The sequence below is a fragment of the Electrona antarctica genome (assembly GCF_951216825.1).
Source record: "Electrona antarctica genome assembly, chromosome: 19".
Taxonomy (NCBI): Eukaryota; Metazoa; Chordata; class Actinopteri; order Myctophiformes; family Myctophidae; genus Electrona; species Electrona antarctica.
Window position 1 is genome coordinate 38,625,681 of NC_136800.1, and position 23,142 is coordinate 38,648,822.

General features: G+C 41.7%; 1 protein-coding gene and 1 long non-coding RNA gene across 2 annotated transcripts in view; both read right to left on the minus strand.

Annotated features, from left to right (window-relative positions):
* The window catches only part of kiss1ra (KISS1 receptor a), a gene marked incomplete at its 5' end in the record, with an annotated part of 33,758 nt that extends 10,988 nt beyond the window's left edge, over positions 1-22,770 (minus strand). Inside the window, 2 exons of the mRNA XM_079529347.1 lie at positions 8,066-8,190; positions 22,494-22,770. Of these exons, the coding sequence (XP_079385473.1) occupies positions 8,066-8,190; positions 22,494-22,770 (402 nt within the window). The remainder of the gene's footprint in view (positions 1-8,065; positions 8,191-22,493) is intronic.
* Positions 10,834-11,810, minus strand: LOC306943586. Its single transcript, XR_013792426.1, has 2 exons — positions 11,743-11,810; positions 10,834-11,624 (listed from the first exon to the last, which is right to left on the minus strand). It is a non-coding gene; the product is annotated as an uncharacterized lncRNA (long non-coding RNA).
* Positions 22,771-23,142: the final 372 nt, after the last annotated feature.

Below are 23,142 nucleotides of genomic sequence, written 5' to 3' on the forward strand. Positions count from 1 at the left end.
GTCTGACGGAATGAAATCACGTCTGACGTAATGAAATCACACCCGGGTGAACATGTTACGTTAATGAATGTAGATTATAAAATACTTGCAAAAATAATAGTTAATCGATTAAATACAGATCTAGAAGCTATTAAGGGAAGGTTGATGTGGGATAACTTGGGTATTTTAAGGGATATAACAAGTGGGTATACAAATGAGGGTTGTTTTATTATAAGCTTAGACCAAAAAAAAGTGTTTGATGTTATTTCCAGAGAGTATTTGTGGGAGGTCTTAAAGGTATACGGCTTTCATCATGATTTTATTAATCTGATCAAATTGTTGTATGCCCAGTCCACAGTTCAAGTTAATGTAAATGGTGTTCTAACAGAGACCTTTGAAATGAAGAGGGGTGTGAAACAAGGGTGCCCCTTGTCCACTGCACTTTATATCTTAGCTATTAATCCGTTATTACATAAGATCAAGAATGATAAAAGGCTCACAGGTATAAAAACTAGTGGTGGAGAGCGAGTCGTTGTTTTGGCTTACGCCGACGATATCACCATCATAATTAAAAATCACACCCGTGTGAACTGAGTGGTGCAAGGTCTTATATAGCCTGATCAGCTGTGGTCTGACGTAATGTCAGTGACCATAGTAACCACTAACCATGCTCATTTTTTTGGGTCCCACGTACAGGTATACACACACGTACAGGTACACACATACATAGACACAAACAGACAAAGCTGGTTGTTGGAGTGGTTTGCACCACTCAAAAATAAGAATGAATTAGACATTTTACATGAGCACTTGGCACTTTATGAAGAGATCTCAGGTTCCAGATTAAACCATGATAAGACTAAAGGTGTCTGGTTCGGGAGGAGTGAGGCAAAGCCAAATATAAATATAAAGGTACACAGAAACAATGACAGTCCTCGGGGTAAAGTTTAGTAATAATGGCAGTTATGAAAAAAACTGGGATAATAAAGATAAAGAAATAAAGGAGGACTTAGAAAAATGGGAAAACAAATCATGCTGTTATAGAACAAAGATTATGATTATTAAGACATATGTATTGGCAAAACTGCTATTTTTGGCGACTATATTTCCTCCCAAGGACCAGACACTGAAATACATAAATAAAACACTAGTTAATTTCATATGGGGAACCACTAGAGAAGTTACAAAGAGAAACCTATTGTATAAGAGGACAAATAATGGAGGCCTTGGGGCTGTGGACTTAGGACTTAAACTAAAATGTCGTTTTGTAAAAATGTAGCAGCTGGTTTTAAACGGAGGGCTATGTGGATAGTGGAGGCACTGAGCTGGACCAAAAAGAAGGGCCGGGCAAGAAGCTCAGTGCCTTATTTTAAAGTGATGTATGGCGATTTGTTGTTTACTTCTGCACATCTGAATATCGATTGGACAGAAATGTCAAGTAAATGCATTTATGGCAAAATATGTGACGATTTATATGGTGGCATTTTTCCCTACAAATATCTAGATGAAAATCAAAAGCGGGTTTGCTTAAAAAATATTAGTAGTAAAAATATCTCTGAAAAAAAGAGAGCGGTCATGTGGCTGGTCTCTGTGAGGAGACTAGCAGTGAGAGCACTTAGTGAAATGGAGCTGCTTCGTCAAAACCGTTAAATGCCCAATCCTAAATTGTGGTCAAGATGAGACAATTGAGCACCTGCTTGTAGACTGCCAGAGGTCTAGCTTTGTGTGGGGGAAAATGCCACAAATTGGTTTTAAAATTAAGGTAAACTACAGTGCTGCTATGTATCGGGTTTTTGGGGGAAAAATGTCTGCCGTAGAACAGGAGTTTTACTGGTCTATTATTTGCACAGTTGTAAATAAGTTGTGGAAAACCAGGTGTGCCATGGTGATTCACCAGGAGGCCATCTCAGGGGAGGTGGTCTTTAAACAAATCCAAACAGAACTGAAAAGACAAAGAACTCTTGACTCAAGATAAAAGAAACTGACACCATGGCACCTATTAACATTGTAAAAAAAAAAAGAAAGAAAAAAAAAAAAACCTTTTGTATTGAAATGCCTTGATATATATATATATATATATATATATATATATATATTTTGTATTGTAACTTATATGTGTGTAACTTAATGTAATTTTTGCATAATTTGTAAACCCCTGAATATTTTTCAATAAAGTATATATAAAAAGCGTAAAGGGTTTTCTTCTGTGTGGTCTCAGATATTTACAAGCTTTTGTATATATATTATATAAGGTGCGTGAGCAGCAGCCACTGTGTACTGTACATTACAATTTAGGCATTTAGCAGAAGCTCTTAATCCAGAGCGATTTACAATAAGCAAGAACTAAACATGGCATTATACTATCAAGGTGCTGCAGGTGTTCTTCAAACCTCTGCAGCCCCTTCTGGGTTTCAAGCCTCCAGGTGTTTTGCTGAGACTTCCCATGTGGTTGTGTCGATGTTTGTCGCATTTAGGTCTTGCTTGCTTATGTCTTTGTATAGCTGTGGCCGTCCTCATTGCTTATGTCTTTGTATAGCTGTGGCCGTCCTCATTGCTTATGTCTTTGTATAGCTGTGGCCGTCCTCATTGCTTATGTCTTTGTATATCTGTGGCCGTCCTCATTGCTTATGTCTTTGTATAGCTGTGGCCGTCCTCATTGCTTATGTCTTTGTATAGCTGTGGCCGTCCTCATGGCTTCTTTCCCGAAGCGAGCTCTTCATAGAGGAGGTCTTTAGAGATTCTGCCATTCTCCACATGGCACACATGACCCAGCCAGCGAAGACGTCTCTGTTTCACGAGGGCGTACATGGATGGTACTTTTGCACGGGCCTGGACATCCCTGTTGGGCACCTTGTCAGAGATGCATTTTAGCATGAACTGGTCAGGAGCTACTGTATAGATACTACATGTCAAGATTATGTTGCGTTCAAATATGATGTCTTGTCTCAATAATATATGTACCATCTGTGGGACCAATTCCCTAAGTTTAATAGTTTGAACTGATCTATGATCTCAATGAAAAAATAAATAAATAAATAAAACTGCCTCTGAAATCTTTGAAAGTGGTTTGATGTATGCAGTATATTTGATGTATATCAGGCCATGCAGAGCACTATTAAATATTCATCATAAACAGTCTTTCATTGAATTAATTATTAAACAACAATTATTATTAAAATATTTATTTGGCCAGCCTAGAATATCCAATATTCATTGACTGACTGACTGACTGACTGACTGACTGACTGACTGACCACATACATTCCACACTGTATACAGTATGACTATAATATTTAGAAGTAGGAATCATGCACACACATCATCTTCAAGCACCTCAAAGTGTGCATGCTCTGACTAATGTACATGGCTTGCATGTCTTCGTACTATTGTGGCTATTATTCATTATCTCTTTATTGTTTATTATTGCTGCGAGAAACCAAAACCAAACAATGGGCCCACTTGAAAATCTGACCACTGAACTGTTAAATGGCCAGATGGGTGGGCTGCATGCATTTTCAGAGCATTTTAATGATCAATCGATTGGATTAGAGCAGGGTTCCCCAATAGGCGGCCATTTGCGGCCCGCGGAACGCCCCCTTGTGGCCCCTGGAAGAATTTTAAAAAAAAAGTAGCCTATGCATGGCAAAGTGGGCACCCCCTCAAGGACCACTGGTGGTCCCCGGACCACTGGTTGAGAATAATTTTTAATTAATTAATGAAAAAATAAAAAACCCAATTTTTCGCGCGTGCGGACTCGGCCCCCAGCCTGGTTCCCTAGTCAAAATATGGCCCTTGAGGAAAATTAATTGGGGAACCCTGGATTAGAGGAACAACGTCAATGTCAATTAATGTTACATCCTAAACTCCACCTGGATCTAATTTGCTGCGCATTAAATACTAGACTATTTCCTTATGTATTAATATTGTACCTAACCTACATTTTGTTTTGCTATTCTATCCCACTGAGCAAAAGACAGCTATTAGACGTGTATCTAAAAATGCGATAAAAAACGGCTAAAGATTTGAGTTTATTAGACGTCTATCCTTAGATTAGACGTTGATTAGCGGTTGTTTAAACGTCTATATATAGACCGTCTATATATAGACATTATTTAGCCGTTTTTTATCGCATTTTTAGACGGCCCTTTAGACGAATATTAGACGTCTATTAAACCAAAAAATGCTCAGTGGGATGTATCACATCAACCTAACGGACAATTCTGCACTCTATGGTAGGCCTATATAGGAGCTAGTACTTTCTTACTATTTTCTGTTCATTTAACCTATATTTCTCATAGTTTTTGGTCAAATTTGGGTCAATACGGTCCCATGCAGGTACATCATTTGTCTGAATATTTGTCTGTTTCCTGTCTGTTTTTATGGTGCCCAAAATTGAAATGCCCCAAGGCCTTTGGACTAATAAAAAGTTGCATTTTTAGCCCACAAAAGGTTACCACTAAAGGGAGAAGCCACTCTTTTAAAAAAAAGAGTTGTGAGCCTTGTGAGGAAAATGAAACATCTAATGATTTTATGAGGCATATAATGAGGCATATAAAAGAGAGAACACAGTGGAGAAGAAGCAGTGAGTGCATGGAGTCAATAGAGTGTGAGTCATATTATAACCATGACGGTAATACATCTTCATATTCAAAAGAAAAAAACTGACCATTCGCCTTTCAATGACATTAGAAATGACTCCATGTTCAGATGAATAAAGCTAATTACAGTATGTTCCTATGTGTTCAAGTGAAGAAAAATTTAAAATGTGCACGTTCATCTTTTGACAGAGTGCACGTGACAGTCGTGACAGCCTTGTGTGTTCTCGTTCATATGTAAATTAGTCTTGTGATGTTGAGGCGAAAACGTCACCATCTCCCTGCACTCCTTTCCTTTCATCCTGCCTGCCAGTCTTCCATCTTTATTAATGCGCTACGTTTTTCTCTTGCCTCGCCTGCAATGCTGCGTTCATACTGGCAGCCAAATGAAATGAAATGAAATGATTACTATATTTACCCAGGGTATCTGGGCTAAGCTCAAGAACTTGTTTCCAGCCAGGCCCTGCTCATAGAACATTTCATCGTAGTGGTTCAATGCCTTGTTCAAGGGCACTTCAGCGGTGGTAATTTTAACGTGTCGGACCGCTGATTCGAACTGGCGACCTTCCGGTATCGAGACCACTCAGCAATCCGTTCGGCCACCGCTGCCAGCTACAAAGATACAGGATACCATTCATTTTTCAATGGAAGCCAGTGACATGAAGATTCAAAGATACATTCAGCATTTGTAGCTGCTACAAAAGCTACAACAGCGAAAGCTACAAAAAAAGTTGAGCTGGTTTGAGTGGTAATACAATGGTGGTAATACAATGGACACAAAGCTCCATGCTGTGTATCTTAATTGTTTCTTTTGTATCTGCCAGAACACAGCATAAGGCCTCCAAAACAAATGGAAAGCTTTCAGTTCTTTCCAATAAAAATAAATAAAATATGTCATTTTCCTAATAGTGCACAGTGATGGACTATAGGACTGCCGCTCATTATTCACTTAAACCTGACGGGCTGCTTATTAACTGAACAGGAACCATTGGTAGTTCCATTCTTTAGAGAAGACCCCGGCACAGTACTAAATGCCGTTACTGCACAAAGTATTTGAGGCACAATAGGCCTCAGAGAAGTTATGTCTTCATTATCTTCTCATCTGTTTTTTTTGTTTTTGTTTTTATATATATATATATATATTTTTTTTTTTAACATTTTAAAGAACAAAACATTTCATTTCCCCACACCTTCCCCCCCCCCCCCCCCCCCCAGCATAAATACAAATACATCATTGTCCTCTTTCCATCATTGTCCATCTGTTATTTTTCTGACTTACAGGCAGCTAAAAAAAAAAATAGACAGCGTGTGGGAGAATTGAGTTTTCCTAATTCCCGTGAAGTTGTGAATATTACAGTACAGAAACCACTAGCAAGAACGACAACAGCCCTGAACCAGAGCAATAAACATAGCCACTACTCCAGTACAGACACTGTCAACCGGGGTGCCCCAGGGGTCTATACTTGTTCACTTTCGCCGAATGTTCACGGTGGCCAAACGGATTGCGGAGCGGTCTTGATACCGGAAGGTCGCCAGTTCGAATCAGCGGTCCGACACATTAAAATTACCACCGCTGAAGTGCCCTTGAACAAGGCATTGAACCACTACGATGAAATGTTCTATGAGCAGGGCCTGGCTGGAAACAAGTTATTGAGCTTAGCCCAGATACCCTGGGTAAATATAGTAATCATTTCATTTCATTTCATTGGCCTACCGTATAATGACATTCCCTGAATAGGCACGGAATAGAGTGCATGTGCTTAAAGCAGACCTTAAAGCAGAGATCCTTGTCTCAGTGTCTCTGAAGGCACATACATATTGCTGCACTTCTGACGTCATACTGTAAATGAAAGGGGCCCTTGCCGATATTATCAAGGCTGAGCTGGCTATGAGAGATTGCCCTTGTCAACAACACTGCATGGCTACATGGCCGAGGGTAATGAAGTCAACGGAATCCAACATGTTGCACGTCATTGTATGTCTCAGGCAACAACGTGGCTTCATCGCGCGGTTTTGTACTTCAATCAGAGGTGCCCGGGCCATAGTATGTGAAAGATGATTGGACATGGAAGGGAGAATGAGAATTACAACCTGGAATATAATAAGACTCTGCAGGGCACGCCCTCCCCGGTTGTTTGTGAGTTGATGAAAGCATATTTGAGAGGACGTTATATCGTGTTGATAGTTATATCGTGTTGATATTGATACCTATAATGCTCGCTCACTCCATCCATCACTTGATTCATTAAACCACCTGAATTTATATTCTGTGCACGTCATAGGCGAACAATAGACCTGTGTTTGATTCATTAAACCACCTGAACTTATATTCTGTGCACGTCATAGGCCAACAATAGACCTGTGTTTGATTCATTAAACCACCTGAACTTATATTCTGTGCACGTCATAGGCCAACAATAGACCTGTGTTTGATTCATTAAACCCCCTGAACTTATATTCTGTGCATGTCATAGGCCAACAATAGACCTGTGTTTGATTCATTAAACCACCTGAATTTATATTCTGTGCATGTCATACAGTGCACAGAATACAGTGGCCTTGTGGTTTGAGTGTCCGCCCTGAGACTGGGAGGTCGGGGTTCAATCCCCGGCCGGGTCATACCAAAGACTCTAAAAATGGGACCCAGTGCATCCCTGCTTGACACTCAGCATCAAGGATTGGATTTGGGGGTAAGTCCCTGCGACATACTAGCGTCATGTCCAGGGGGTGTACTTGTACATCAAGCTGCCTCACACTACAGAAACAGGAGATAGGCTCCTGCCATATGGGCCTCATGGCTCGGCAAGGCTACTTACTTACTTACGTCATACAGTAGGCCAACAATAGACCTGTGTTTGAGACTGAAAGTCTTTACAGGAATATGGTGTTAAGACTGCATGGAAGTCTTTCCCATCTACTTTGTCAAAAGACTACAAATCAGTCCATGCTTGAATTAAATGATGAATCTTGCATCAAACCGATATGGATCACTCTGAGATTAATCTAGCGTCCCTCTTATGCGTATGTCATAATAGGAATCTCAAACAATTCACAACATGGGGTGAGCATATGTAGATGAGCTATTTTCAGCAAAGCAATTTGTTGTAGAATGAAAGAAGAACATGTCGCAGCAGCTAATTGCAAAATGTGGCCAAATGCATATCCATGTATTTTTCAAGAAATGTGTAGATCAACTTTTTTCGCTCTCTTCCTTATCTCAAAAAGATAATTATAAGGAGCCTTTAGAAAATGGGCCACTCCATCCAATATCAGAGAGGATTCATTCTCTCTTGATGCTGAAAAACCATTTGTATGGGGGAGTGGGACTATCTTTTCATACACGCTCAAATTAGCATTTGGTTCCAAATGAATATCTTATTGAAACTACTTTTAGGACTATACTCTTCTCCTTCAGCAGCTGTTCGTGTTCTTCATGTCGAGCCCAGCACTTGTATTTTCACATGAATGCTTGGCAAATTATGTGCATTTACCTGCTGGAGAAAGGCAACAAACTTGCACATGAAGTCTCCAAAGATCCACCCAGGGAGGGGGTAGAGGGTTGCAGTGAATGGAACACAGCACACCAAGAAGATGATGTCGGTGGCGGCCAGGTTTGCTGCACAAAGAGAACAGAACATCCAATCAGTCCCAGAGGTTCCCAACCTTTTCTGGATCAGGGCCCACTTGAACATCTTTTCTTTTCAAAATCTTTTTATTTTCGTTTTATAACAGTATGGGTGTCAAGTCACAGGTTCATAGAAAAAAAAAAAAAAATCAGATGTAGTATCAGTGACTGAGGTAAACAAACGTACTGTATGAATCACAGAGATCGTGGGCAGACATAATGAAAAGACTGTTATTGTGCAAAACATGCCCCTTCAAGACAAAAGAAAAACATTTTCTCCCCTTCAAGTCCCAATTTAGTAAAGCCAATTCCCAATTCCCCAGCCTCTCTACAAGTACTCCATCTCTGCTAACCCCCACAATCAGTCATTGGGGGGGTGAAGAAAGCCTCGGGTCTCCTCCGATACCCGGGCCGTCAAGCCAACATCTTCTTTCCACCCGACAGTGAAAGGTCTCACTAAGGGGGGGGCGTACCACTTGAACATCTTGACACGTGTTCACACGTGGCCCACCCATCTGACCGCTGACTGCTAAGATGGGTGGGCCTGTGCCACGTTTAATGTTCAATCAATCGACTAACTAACATAGTATACTTTAAGTTCCTATTTATGAACGAAAAAACATTGCATGGATTCACCTGGGACGTATCCTATCATCCTATACTTTAAATCCCTTTTTATTAGTATCACGTAGAAAACGTATTTCCCAAGGTAAAAACTCAAAACTAATCCCAGGATTTCTTTTACAATTTCTCCATATGAATGTTATTAATATCAATATTAAAATTGTTTGGGGGGCCCCCAAACAATTTTAATATTGATACTTGCAATATCTTCACGTTGGGAATCCTTGCATTAGTCTAGTAGTAGTGCAATGGTTTCCAAAATGTTTTGTGCCCATGAAGGCACGCCAATGGGCAAGTCACAATCTTCCGGCACACCTGCAATCATAGCTCAATTTCATACAGATTGTAGGACATGGTGTTGAGTCAGGGAGAGGTTGACTAGTCATCCTGTCATTCCTTTGTTGAATCAGCTGGCAGTTATTGTCAATGAGTCAGTAAACCATAATAGCGTTTCCAAAACCCTTTGAAAAGGGAGAGCACTGCATGTTCAGATGAACCAAAAGTAATCAAAACTTGTACTTAAGTATCAATACTGCAATATAGAGACACTCTGTTAAAAGTAAAAGTCCGGAATTCCTAATTTACTTGAGTAAAAGTACAAACGTATTGAGTAAAAATAGGCTACTCATTATGCAGAATGTCCCGTTTCAAGTTTTCAAATGTATACAAATCTTTTGAAAATAGCCGTTTTGTGAGCAGCGTTGTAAATGTACAATATTTGGATGCGAGATGTAGTGGAGTAGTAAAAGCATTGGAAATTGTAAATAGTAAAGTGAAAGTACCTCAAAATGTAACTTATAAGTACAGTAAAAACTTTACACCACTGTGAACCACCTTCACAAAGCCATCTCTTCACATGATCAGAGAAACTTTAACACAACACATCTTTTCAAAATCTTTTTTTTATTTTTGTTTTATAACAGTATGGGTGTCAAGTCACAGGTTCATAGAAAAAAATAAAAATTAAATATCAGATTTTAGTATCAGTGACTGAGGTAAACAAACGTAGCCTACTGTATGAATCACAGAGATCGTGGGCAGACATAATGAAAAGACTGTTATTATGCAAAACATGCCCCTTCAAGACAAAAGAAAAACATCCCCTTCAAGTCCCAATTTTGTAAAGCCAATTCCCAATTCCCCAGCCTCTCTACAAGTACTCCATCTCTGCTAACCCCCACAATCAGTCATTGGGAGGGTGAAGAAAGCCTCGGGTCTCCTCCGATACCCGGGCCATCAAGCCAACATCTTCTTTCCACCCGACAGTGAAAACACAACACATCTTGCAGTCTTTTTTTTTTTTTTTACACCAGATAATGTAGGATAAGGAGAATTGAATGAATATATCTCTAAACATTTCTGGATATTCATGTTATTCATGTTATAATGGAGGCTCAATGGAGCTGGATGGAAAAAACCCATAGCTGGTGGGGACGGAGGCATTGCATAGCAACCAGAGCAATGCTAAAAGGTAAATTGACGGTCGCCGATTTCATATTTATGGAGTATACGATTGTCTACAAACATGTATGTAGTTGGCACCTGCCATACCCTAGGGGGTCCGAATATGTTCGTAGATGGCGCAGAAATAATGAATAAAAAAAAATCACACCATAATGTGAAGTGAGCGGTGGCTTTGGGGGGTGTAATGCCCCCTCCTTTCTGGCCTGTGTGTGTGTGTGCATGCACGTGTGTGCGCGCGTGTGTGTGCGTGCGTGCGTGCGTGCGTGCGTGCGTGCGTGTGCTGCAGTGGGCAATGGCTCTGTGTGCGTGCGTGCGTGCGTGCATGCGGCTGCGCAACAGTGACAATTTGGTCACCCATGGTATTGCCGTACTCAAGCAGACATAGAGACACACAAGCTGTTCTTTGGAGACAGTGTGCCACCGCTCAAAAGTGTGCCTTCTGTTGTGTATGGACCAATTATCTTTGTAATGGAAACCTGCAGGCTTTTTAATGTCTGCAATGTGTACTGTGGCAAATCTGATACAAATCAGGCAGGCAGACAGTGGTTTGCTGTATAACAGGCCGCAGCTCTTTTTATTTTTAGACCAAAAGCAGCTGCAGAGGAATTAGGAACTTCAACATCACATCAACATCATCATCAATTGAGGAGTCTTCAGGTAGGTTGGCGTCACTGCAGGAGAGCAGATATTAGTCGCTTGTTCACAGCAGGGTTGTAGCTGGGGCCACCGACTGACAGTGGGCAATCTACCAACCAAACAGTTCAATTAATTCCTTCTAGGTTCCCAGATGGCGACGGCGAGGTAAGTGCGGCGGGTGGGGGACCCGGGAGGACACAGGTAGGTACACAGATAGGTCTTTTCTTATCCACAGGAAGTGGTACGTATACGAGTTCCTCTTCTTACAGGAAGTTGCTAGGTAAGTCTTCAAATATAATTCCTTTTTCTCTTCTTCCGCAGGCTTAAGGTAGGTTTTAACTTAGTTCTTTTGTCGTCTAAATAATAATAACAACAACAGCAGCGTCTTCTTAACCAACTTAAATCTTCTTTTCTGTTCACAGGTGGGAGTGGGCCGGCTCACAGGAGAGGTGGTAATACAGTCATTAACTTCTCTTTAGCTTCTCTTTGCCCCGGGGGGTGCCTCTTCAAGTTCAATGAGGTGAGTAGAAGTTAAACGGTTTGCTTACGACCTCGACGAGTATAGGCGCTTCCCATGGAGATACGAGGTTTCCTTCCAGTTTTCGATCCACGGAGCCAGGTAAGATACAGGTAGGTTATATGGTTTCCTTTTCCATTTCCCACACACTCCAGTGTGTCTTTCAAAATCCGCTCCTATAAGCCTATGGGAGCAGAGACAGCAAAATATGAATAGCATGTTTGTGGGGGAGAAGTTGGGTACGCGGTTCAATACCAAACAATGCAATAAATAACTTGAGAGAATGTGTAGCACTTAGTTACCACCCAGATGCGAGAGTATATGGCACGCTGCCCTCTGTGCGACGTGAACCAGCCAGCAATGAAACAAAAACAGGAATGGCTTTTTATACCTGTCTGGGTGGCGGCCGCGGCTGCACTCATTGCCGCTCATCAGATTGAGCGCATCAACTCCAGCTGTCCAAGGACACAATTAGGCACATAGGTATTGGAGAGAATCCGACCGAGGGCGTGTCTCACCAGCCGGCGTCTCCTCCCTGCGTCTAGCTGGCTGTTTACCATGGCAACGCACTTATATAATATGAGCTAAGTGCGTTGCCATGGGGCAACGCACTTAGCTCCATTTATCACCATTTAGCACTATAGCTCCAATTATTACCCACATAGTAAACCTCTCCATCAAACAGGGACAGGTCCCCCAAGATTTCAAACTGGCCAAAGTAACCCCCTTGCACAAGAAAGGGAGTAAATTAGACCCCGGCAACTACCGCCCTATTTCTATTCTAAGCTCCATCTCGAAAGTGATGGAAGAAATTGTCTATGAACAGGTTGAAAAGTATCTTGCCACAAATAAATTAATGTACGAGTTCCAATCTGGCTTCAGAACATCCCACTCCACTGACACATGCCTTCTCTATTTGAGCGGCCACATCAAACATGAGGTGGATGCTGGCAAATACTGCGGCATGGTCATGCTGGACCTCCAAAAGGCTTTTGACACCGTGAACCACTCCATACTGGTTAACAAGCTTAAAGCAATTGGTTTCGATAGCACATCAGTGAGCTGGATGCAATCCTACCTGGAGGGGAGAGAACAGATGGTGGAGGTGAATGGAACACTGTCCCCCCCCCCTCCCAGTGAGCTGTGGCGTTCCACAAGGAAGCATACTAGGGCCTTTACTGTTCCTAATATATGTTAACGACATGACTTCAGCTTGTGACTGCAACTTGTTCCTGTTCGCAGATGACTCAGCACTGCTAGTCTCGGACAGGAACAAACTGCAGGTTGAAAAGGCCCTCAGCTCTGAACTCGGTAGAATCTGCACCTGGCTCGCTGATAACAAGCTATCTTTACACCTGGGAAAAACTGAATCCATTCTCTTTGGCTCTAATAGTAATCTCAGCAAGGCAAATGGCTTCTTGGTTAGAGTGGGTGACAATGTTATCACCCGTAAAGATGAAATTACCTACCTAGGTTCCATCTTGGAGGCTAATCTTTCCGGTGATAAAATGGCCACCAACGTAATCAAAAAAAGTCAACCAAAGAACAAGATTCCTTTACAGGATCTCCTCACTGGTCAACAAAAACACCTTGAAGACCTTAACAGGAGCCCTCGAACAAGGTTTCTTTGACTATGCATGCACCTCCTGGTACCACAGCACCTCAAAGGCCCTTAAAACTAGGCTCCAGACTTCCCAAAACAAACTGGTCAGGCTCCTACTTGGCCTCACCCCCCGAACCCACCTCACCCCTGCCCACTTTGACAGGCTGGAATGGCTTAGGGTCGACGGCAGAGTACAGCATCTTGCAATGGGTCTGGTCCACAAGATTCGATACACCACCAAGATACCCATGTACCTGTCTAGATACTTCCTTAATGTTAACGAAGTCCACTGTTGAGTCAAAACTCAGTAATGGAGCCTTTGCTTGGAATCTCAAAAAAACTACCCTTCCCAGAGTGCAACACAAAAGATGGCCGCTGCTCATTAAGAGCACCTGGAGACTATAAAAGGCCATTCAAACAATCTGAGGCAGAGAGAAGACACAAGTTCTTTCAGGAGTGCAGCACAAAGATGCCAATGGTCTGTTGAAATGTTTGTTTACTTACTTATTTGAAATACTGCTTTAATGTGTTCATGGTTTGACTACCATTTAAGTTGGTTGAAGGAACACATTGTGGAACAGTAGTGTGTTAATGGGCACCCTTCTGTGTTCACACTTGACAGGGTTTTGGAAGTTAATTAATTTGTTTGTATGAATTACAAAAGAATAAGACAAAGATACAAACTGTTAAAATAATTTACATTACTTTAAGAATTTAAAAGACTACTAAAAATGTGGACAATTCATGGTTCATATGTTAAAAGGTTTAAAATGCCTATTTAGAAAAGAGCTGATCTACAAGCTTAAGGATGAAGATGAATTATCTTTCTTTATGCCAAGTGGTTCATTTGAAGTGTTTCATTTAAAATATTGACTTTAATAATGTGTCTAAAATATTGGATTGGCTTGGAGGTTAAGTCATTCAATTTAACATTGAATTGTTTAAAATACATGTAATTGTTTAAAATACTTTTGCTTGCTTACATTATTGTTTAAAAACAAGAGTTAAAAATAACTTTAGTGATAAGCTGTTTAAAAAGAATATTATCTGTGTGCTATTGTTGTAACCTTTTGTTTTTCTGTCTTCAAAGGTTTACAACCTACTTGATTGATCAACCAATCAACAAAATGAAGCCAACAGTTCAAAAGCAACAAAGTTGGAAAATAAAAAGTTGGATTGTGTTGGAAATCTCGAGTTGTCTCTAGTCCTTTGGAGTTTAACAGGAAATTAACTTTACCCACAACACCAGAGGGAGTGCAACGTATCATGTACAACCCAGATTCGGCACAAACAAGGGACTAAATTCTTTTCGCTCCTATGCCACCAAAATGTGGAACGCCCTACCAACAGTCATTAAGACATGCATTCTGTTCTTTGTCTATATAGAAGTGTCTATTTGTACGTCTCTAAATGTTTTGATGAATTGAACATGGTGGACCCTCTTGTAAACAAGTGTAATGCTTAATTGGGTCGTCCACTCACAGTTAACAGCCTTTGTATTGAGTTTGTGCTTGAAATGTACTGTAATTCTGTTAATAAATATTTCAATCAAAAAAAAGCTTGCCGAGATGCCACAGTACACTTCCTTAAAGGCCATTAATTCATTAAGTCCTTTTGTAAGTATGAGCACTATTATGAAAAAATATGGTAATAGCTATTTGATTTTGTCCATATCATATAAACAGAAGTACAATAATGCCATGGGGAGAAAATGTTTTTGTCTTGAAGGGTCATGTTTTGCACAATAACAGTATTTTCATTATGTCTGCCCACGATCTCTGATTCATACAGTAGGCTATGTTTGTTTACTGATACTAAAATCTGATATTTTATTTAAATTTTTTCTATGAACCTGTGACTTGACACCCATACTGTTATAAAACGGAAAAAGGATTTTGAAAAGAAAGCAGTACAATAATGCCTTGTACAAAGTACATAAACACTGCATAGACGGCATACAATTGTTTCATACAATAATATTCAGACAGCGTGAGACAGACAACTTCATCATGGATAAACGCCTCCTGCAAACTGAGCAGCCTCCTATAATACTGTAGTAGTTGATGCTGAGCAGTATACTTTCTAACTGCTTGGCCCTCCTTTTGAAGAGGCCGGCCATTTGTAAGCCCCTCACACAACCAACTGGTGCACGTGCCTATAGGCTACCAAAGATAAGATACCACCCACCCACAAGCACGCACGCACGCACGCACAGTACACACAGTACACACAGTAGACCGTAAAACACATAAAATACAAATTAATATGAATTTGGCCGCTGGCCCCCATCATATTTAGTTTTTGTGGCAGGGAAACCCAGAAGAGAATATGTTTTTCCAAAAAATCAATTCTTTTAAGATTTGTAAAAAAAAAAAAAAAAAAAAATAGCAGCTCACAGCGTTATGCACTGAGCGTGTCTATATTTCCTATTTTTGAATAGCCGACATGTAAATGGATAAAGTGGTTAAAATTGACAATTTAGGCATTTAGCAGACGCTCTTAATCCAGAGCAATTTTGTTTTTGTAAAGGATGCAATGTTCAGATGCCCCTCTGTTTCTCTGTGTGGTGCTACAGGAACACGCTGTGCTGCATGTGTCTCATTCTTCAACAAGACATTCATCACGTCTGTCGATACTGTTGCCGTTTAAGAATGCATCACCAGACCGGCCATGTGCGTGGAGACACGCAGGAAAGAAAGAAACGACGATAACACTCTCACATTCTACCTCGAACGTGTGCTGATGGAAGACAGGCCACATGATGAGATCATGCCCTCCCCAAGAGTATAGTCCTTGGGCCGGATAAAATATCGTTGCCACTAAAAGAGACAAGACATATGTGGTATCATTTTGTTCGTCTGACATCCAGTAGTGATAAAATGTGTGATAGCAGTTTCAGAAGGGCAGCTGAATATGATTTTAGGGGTATAATCTGATTATGCAAAACCAAATAATTCATTGTTATCTAAACTCCAAAAGTATTCACTTTTATGCACATTTCTGATGTTTGTACCATGGATGGACATGACCAACATCATAATAGAACAACAGACATGCTGAATTATACTTATACTCATAGCCATCTCATAGCAAATCCACAATACCTGCCTCTCTGAAACAGGGTACATCTTAAACTTCTGAATTAAACATCACAGAATCATGAGTGATATGTCTTTTTATGGGTTTAGGAGGATGTAAAAACTATTTAGACATTACTTTGAAGAGTCAGGATCTCAAACTCAAGGTTGTACCCCAGCACACAACACAACTCAGTAAAACATGTACTGTAAACGAGTAAATGAGGACCACACAACAAGACTTAACTTAGAGATAACGCACGCACACACGCAACTTAGAGATAACGCACGCACGCACTCACGCACCAGGGCTCCAGACTAAGGGGGTCCCTATACGTCCCAGGGACTATAAAATACCTATTTGGGACTTAAATTGTTTCGGGACTAGAGGAAGTTTTTGCACTGAAAATGTGCATATAGTGCACACCTATATGGGCAATATAAGACTAGCAGCGCTGCATAAATGTTGCAGCACTTTCACAAAACAGGCACAGCAGTCTGTACCCTCAGGTAGCAGTCAGAAAAATACTGCCTTATTTGAAGAGGAGAAAAAAACTATAAAACAATAAGTAGGCCTAAATAAAATAACAGACAGAGACGGACCATTCAAACAGGCTCAGCGCTCCCTGCAGCACAAGGAGATGTACCCCTCCCTTTTCCACATTAAAAACGTTCATATGACAACAGCCAAAAGTTAATATACTGTAAGGAAATTGTCGCAAATTAATACTGTACATAAAACAGTGGCTCTCAACAGCCTGTGGATGGAACAATGTGGTGGATGCATCCTGCTGTTTGTAAGATATTAAGATCCATAACACCATAACACCTGCACCTATATCACACACCTACAGTAACACCGGAGGTGTTACCCTAACACCCCAGAATGACAACTTCGACCCGCAAGTGAGAAGATCACAGTGGGCAAGTTGACGCTGTGCATTGATCAGCCCTGTATGTCTGAGCCTGAGGTTCTGACGTTTTCAGTGCCACACACGCAGATGTGTGCATCCAAAAGCTTTTACCTACTAAATCAGAAACTACCTAAATATTATCTATATTACTGTGCTTTTACTAAAATATGATCTTAGCTTCCTAACTGCAGTTGCACCTGAGGAAGATTCAATGCCTAGTTGAACAGGACAGAGGAAGAGGTTGCATAGTTCAATATCATTGACTGCCAATGATGTCTATAGACGTCATTTCAAATCCAACGCACAGACCGCCATTGACATCTATAGACATCATGTGGTGTTGTCAATGTTTCCAATAGAGGGCGCTCTTCTGCAACCTGTGAGTTAATCTACGGCTTCAGGATGAGAGGATAACAGGTGAAAACATGATCAAAAGAAGTCAAGACGGTTTAGTGTAGTATTATAGGACATTTTGGATCCAAAATGACCTTGACATTGACCTTTGACACATGACACTGCACTTGAATTGCTTCAGTCACCTTATAAATCAACTCGGCACCCCATAAAACCTATACTTTGATAGCAGAATCATCCAAATCAGACTATTATTTGCTTAGTTATGCCATTCACTATATACAATTTTATATCAGATAAAAGGGCCGAAAACAAGTAATCAGCTGCCATTTTGACATTGCTATCACATCATTTCATAAACTACAGATATGTAGCAATACAAAAATCACATTGTCCCTTTGTCCCTTTTTATGGCAACGATATCCGATAATGAGGCATCTGGCATATGGAGTAGTAGATGTGGCTTGGCCGCAAAGCCATAATGTTGGATAGGATAACACAGGACAGGAATAACCAGCTTGGAGGAAAATGAACAAATTGAATGAATAACCTTTGTTACTTGCTTTCTCTTTCTCTTTGTCTTTCTCTCAAGGAATGGCCACTTGGGAAATGGAAGGTTCCCAGTTCAATCCCCGAGCGGTAGTGCCGAATTGTCCTTGAGCAAGACTCTGAAGTGAACCACTAATTGCTTCCTCCGCCCTGTGAACGTTTGTGTGCATACAGTAGGTGAATGGAATGCACGTTGTATAGAGCTTTGTATTAAGGTGCTGAGAGCAGAGAGAGCCTGGGGAAAATGATTCTATTATATGTGGCGTGGCGTACACATGATGAAACAATAGATCTTATTCTATTATATGTGGCGTGGCGTACACATGATGAAACAATAGATCTTATTCTATTATATGTGGCGTGGCGTACACATGATGAAACAATAGATCTTATTCTATTATATGTGGCGTGGCGTACACATGATGAAACAATAGATCTTATTCTATTATATGTGGCGTGGCGTACACATGATGAAACAATAGATCTTCAACCTTGACAAACTTGTTGACGTCACCCAGCAAAGACCTTTCCAGTCAGTCCACCACTCTGGCAACCTTTCACTCACAATGTGCTGCAAGAAACAAGTTCAAGTTCAATTTTATTTGAAAAACAGAAGGCAAAGCTCTCTCTCTCTGTCTACCGAGCAATCTTCGCTCCTACTCTCACCTATGGTCATGAAGCGTGAATCATGACCGAGAGAATAAGGTCGTGAATACAAGCGGCCAAAATGAGTTTTCTTGGATGGGTGGCTGGCATCTCCCTTAGAGATAGGGTGCGAAGTTCAGTCACATCATTCACATGAGAGGGACTCGGAGTAGAGTCGCTGCTTCTTTGCTTGGAAAGGAGCCAGCTTAGGTGGTTCGGGCATCTGGTTAGGATGCCTCTTGGGCGTCTCCCTATGGAGGTCCTCGAGGCACGTCCCACTGGGAGGAGACCCTGGGGCAGACGAAGGCGCAGTTGGAGGAATAACATCGACTCACTAGACTTGGAATGCCTCGGGATCCTCTAGCTCCAGGAGGAAGTTACTAATGTTGCTCTGGAGAGGGAAGTCTGGAGCTCTCTGGTGGAGCTGTTGCCCTCGCGCCCCGACTACGGATAAGCGGTTGAAGATGGATGGATGGATGGATGGCTGGCTGGCTGGCTGGATGGATGGATGGATGGATGGATGGATGGATGGATTTATGGATAGATCTAACAAAATAACTCAAACTAATAGTTTTTTCTTTTAAACATAAAAAGTTAGTTGACTGGCTGATACTGTATTGTATTACAAACCGAAAACAAAACCGACTATATAACGTCATAGGAAACAATGTCCTATAGTTGATAAACGAAATATTTATAATAACCTTGACAATAACACACTGCAGTGTCTTGTGAAGACTTAATATACTGTAGCTTGGGGGACATTAACATTTGTTAGATTTAATACAGCTTAGAGTGCCATTGCCATTCGTTTAGAATTAATAAAGCTTGGGGGACAGTGACATTTTTACATTTCTTGGGTTGGGTTGGGTTTAACGCAATCTATTCTTATCCAACAACTGGATCAGTGGATAAGTCTGATCTAATCAGATGCTGAAGCTTCATACCGTTGATATTTGTAAATCTGGAACAATATATTTCATGAGACAAAGAGTGGGCAGCTGGTAAGATGAGCAGTGTAATCCAATGTTGTTGAATATTAAACAGCCGTGGCAAATGATATATACATCACATCAAAATGCATGTCACATATACTGCACACAGTACAGAGGGAAGTGAGCATGCACACTGCACACACACACACACACACACGTGCACATTTATATAAAGCTTAGTGAGAAGAATTAGTGAATTACACGTATCACCATTACACAGTGACCTTGCATTTACATTTTTGTGTCCAGAAATTCTTTCTCTCTCTCAAACACACGCAGACACAGCCACGCAGACACAGCCACGCAGACACAGCCACGCACGCACGCAGGCACGCACGCACGCACGCAGGCACGCACGCAGGCAGGCACACACGCATGCAGGCACGCACGCACGCACGCGTGCACACACACACACGCACGCACGCACACACACACACACACACACACACACACACACACACGTGCACATTTATATAAAGCTTAGTGAGAAGAATTAGTGAATTACAGGTATCACCATTACACAGTGACCTTGCATTTACATTTTTGTGTCCAGAAAATCTTTCTCTCTCTCAAACACACGCAGACACAGCCACGCACGCACGCAGGCACGCACGCATGCACGCACGCACGCACTCACGCACGCACGCACGCACGCACGCACGCACGCACGCACGCACGCACTCACGCACGCATGCACGCACGCACGCACGCACTCACACACGCATGCACGCACGCACTCACACACACACACACACACACACCTGCATTTACATTTTTCAATTCAGTTCAGTTTCAGTTTTCAGTTAATCCATCACCTTTACTTTGGGATTGTGTTAACGTGACATATGGCGCCAACAGCTCGCCAGCTCGCCGGGAGATTCAGAGTGACAGACAAAATCAATCACTTTAAAGCTTTCTGTGCTGCTGATCAAGAAACGACACGAGGCATTGATTAATATTTTGACCAGTTCATTAGGGATGGATACAAATTCTTCACCTAGAACATTGTTATGCAATTTCTCAATTTTTTATATCTCCTTGGTTTTGGCAACACAGTACGCATTTCGCTATTAAGGTTTGTAGAAATGTTTGTTCATTTTTCTTTTCTCATTTGCCTAATGTGAATAATACTCAAGTTCAACAGTAAAATCCTCTGAATTGGACCCTTAAAAAAATCTCTGATTTACATGAACACTGACTGTCATGTTGCAACATTCATACAGGTTTAATTTGCCACGCTGTTGTGTGCATGCAGGCACATCATTATCTGGAGTCTGGACATGGGTTACATGTAGAACAGAGATTTGGTGTAGAGGGAAACAAGATCCCAGGGGTCAACAAAGTACATTGTCACGGGGCAGAAATCTCAAAATGTAAACTTTTTGGGTAGTTGTATTTACAACGTAGTTTCAGGAGTGGAGACCAGCTTAAATGGTACATTTATATAGCGCCTTTATCCAAGGCGCTTTACATAGATGTGCATTACATTCACCCATTCACACACACATTCATACACCGATTGCAGCGGAAGCCATGCAAGGTACCAACCAGCACATCAGGAGCAATTTGGGGTTCAGTGTCTTGCCCAAGGACACTTCGACATGTAGACAGGAGGAGCCGGGATTTGAACCGCCGACCCATGGATCATTGGACGACCTGCTCTACCTCTTGAGCCACAGTCGCCACTGTGGCTTTCAGCTTAACACTGCCACCCTGTTCTCAATCACCTCCCGCCTCCACTCAACGACCACTCCCCATTCACAATCACCCGTATCCACTACACCTGCCTCCTCTCACCACAGCCAATCCCTGGTGCAATCACCACAGTATAAATACACCTGCGATCTCTCAACCGAGTTGTTTGTTCTGTTTCACGACAGACCAAACATGTGTTGTGACTACTGCACTTGTAGATCGGCTATTTTCACTATTCTTCAAATTTGCCATCCTCCTCCACCCCAACCTCCTCCTTCCGCCTCAATTCTCTAGGAATCCAGGGGGGACAGTGACGTCTCACCCTACCTGGGTTCCTCACTCCATTCCACATGAATCTCATTCTGTTTCAATACACTGTTAACTGTTGAGTAGAGGTGTGTTCTCTTACTAGTGAAATACATTTTTGTTTGTAAATGATTGAATGCCCTACTTCGTTACTACAGTGTCACACACAAGTAGCAAAAACTGCCAATCATCGAATTATTGGCTCAGGAATGCGACAAAAGCAAAACGAACGCCATGAATTCGAGGCTTCATGGGGTGTGATTGATCGAAAATAAGTAACCTTTTGGGTGAACTACTCCAGTCTGTCTGTGGGTTTTTTGTAAAAGTATTAGCAATAACTTAGATCCAAGTTGGATCCATTGGAACACAGGTTAATTTTTTCCCCATTTGCTGAAAAGTTACAGTTTTGGACACAAGGTTTCCACCCGACAACAACCGAAGATTCCGCGTTTCAAATTCAAAGTGTTCCTCACCTACAGTGTTGATTTCGTCGACAAATACTATGACGAAAAATGTTCGACTACCTTTTTTTTCACTGATAAACTAAATGAAAACTAAGCTATGATGACGAAAACTAAGACAATTTCGTCAACAAATAAAAACTAGACTAAAATGTTAGGAAGTGACTAGTGGACAAGAGTAAGTCATTTTACTTGGTTGCATGCTGAAAATAGCCGATCTAAGCTCACAACGTGTCGCGCTGCGACGCGTTGTGAGCGTGTTGAACGGCTATTTTCAGTAAGTGTCATTACGACGGCATCAAGGACCCCCAAAAAATGTTTTAGCCGACTAAATCAACTGTAGATTTAGTCGACAAAAACTAGACTAACAACATTTCCAGGTGACTAAAATGTGACTAAAACTAAATAAACTATTCAAGGGAAAGACTTGCTGTCAAAAACAACAGTGACTCACCTATGTAGAAGTTGGTGGCCGTCCTCATCTGCCTGTGCTTGGAGATCACGTAGATGACCAGCGAGTTGCCCACCAAGCCCAGCAGCATGATGAGGGAGAAGAATAGAGGCACCAGCCAGGCGTCCGTGAGGAACGGGTGACCTTCCCTCTCCTCCTCCTCCTTGCCCTCCCGCCTGATGCTCTCCCGGGTGGAGTTGGGGTCCGAGCCGTTGAGCCAGAGGCTGCTGTGCTCCGTGGTGGTGGTGGTGTTCCAGCTCTCCTCTGATGAGGAGAACATGGTGGGAAGAAGATGGAGAGGTGAGAGAGCGAGAGAGAGAGAGAGAGGAGGACTGTCGGACAAGAGAATGGGTGAAGGAGAGAATAAAGCACTTGCACACTTCAGCACAGCGGCAAGTAGTGCAGAGAGTATAGTTGAACAGGAGTGGATGAAGGGAGTGAGAAACAGAGAGAGAGTGAGAGAGAAGGGGAGAGAGAGAGACAGACAGTGTGAAAGAGAGAGAGAGAGGACGAAACGCACCGGAGAATGATATAAAAAAAGAGAAGACAAGGCAAGTGGGGGGGGGGGGGAGAGAGAGAGAGAGAGAGAAGAGGGATCGGAGAACAGCACAGGGAGGCAGATGAGAAAGTGTGGAGTGCAGGCAACAAGTGA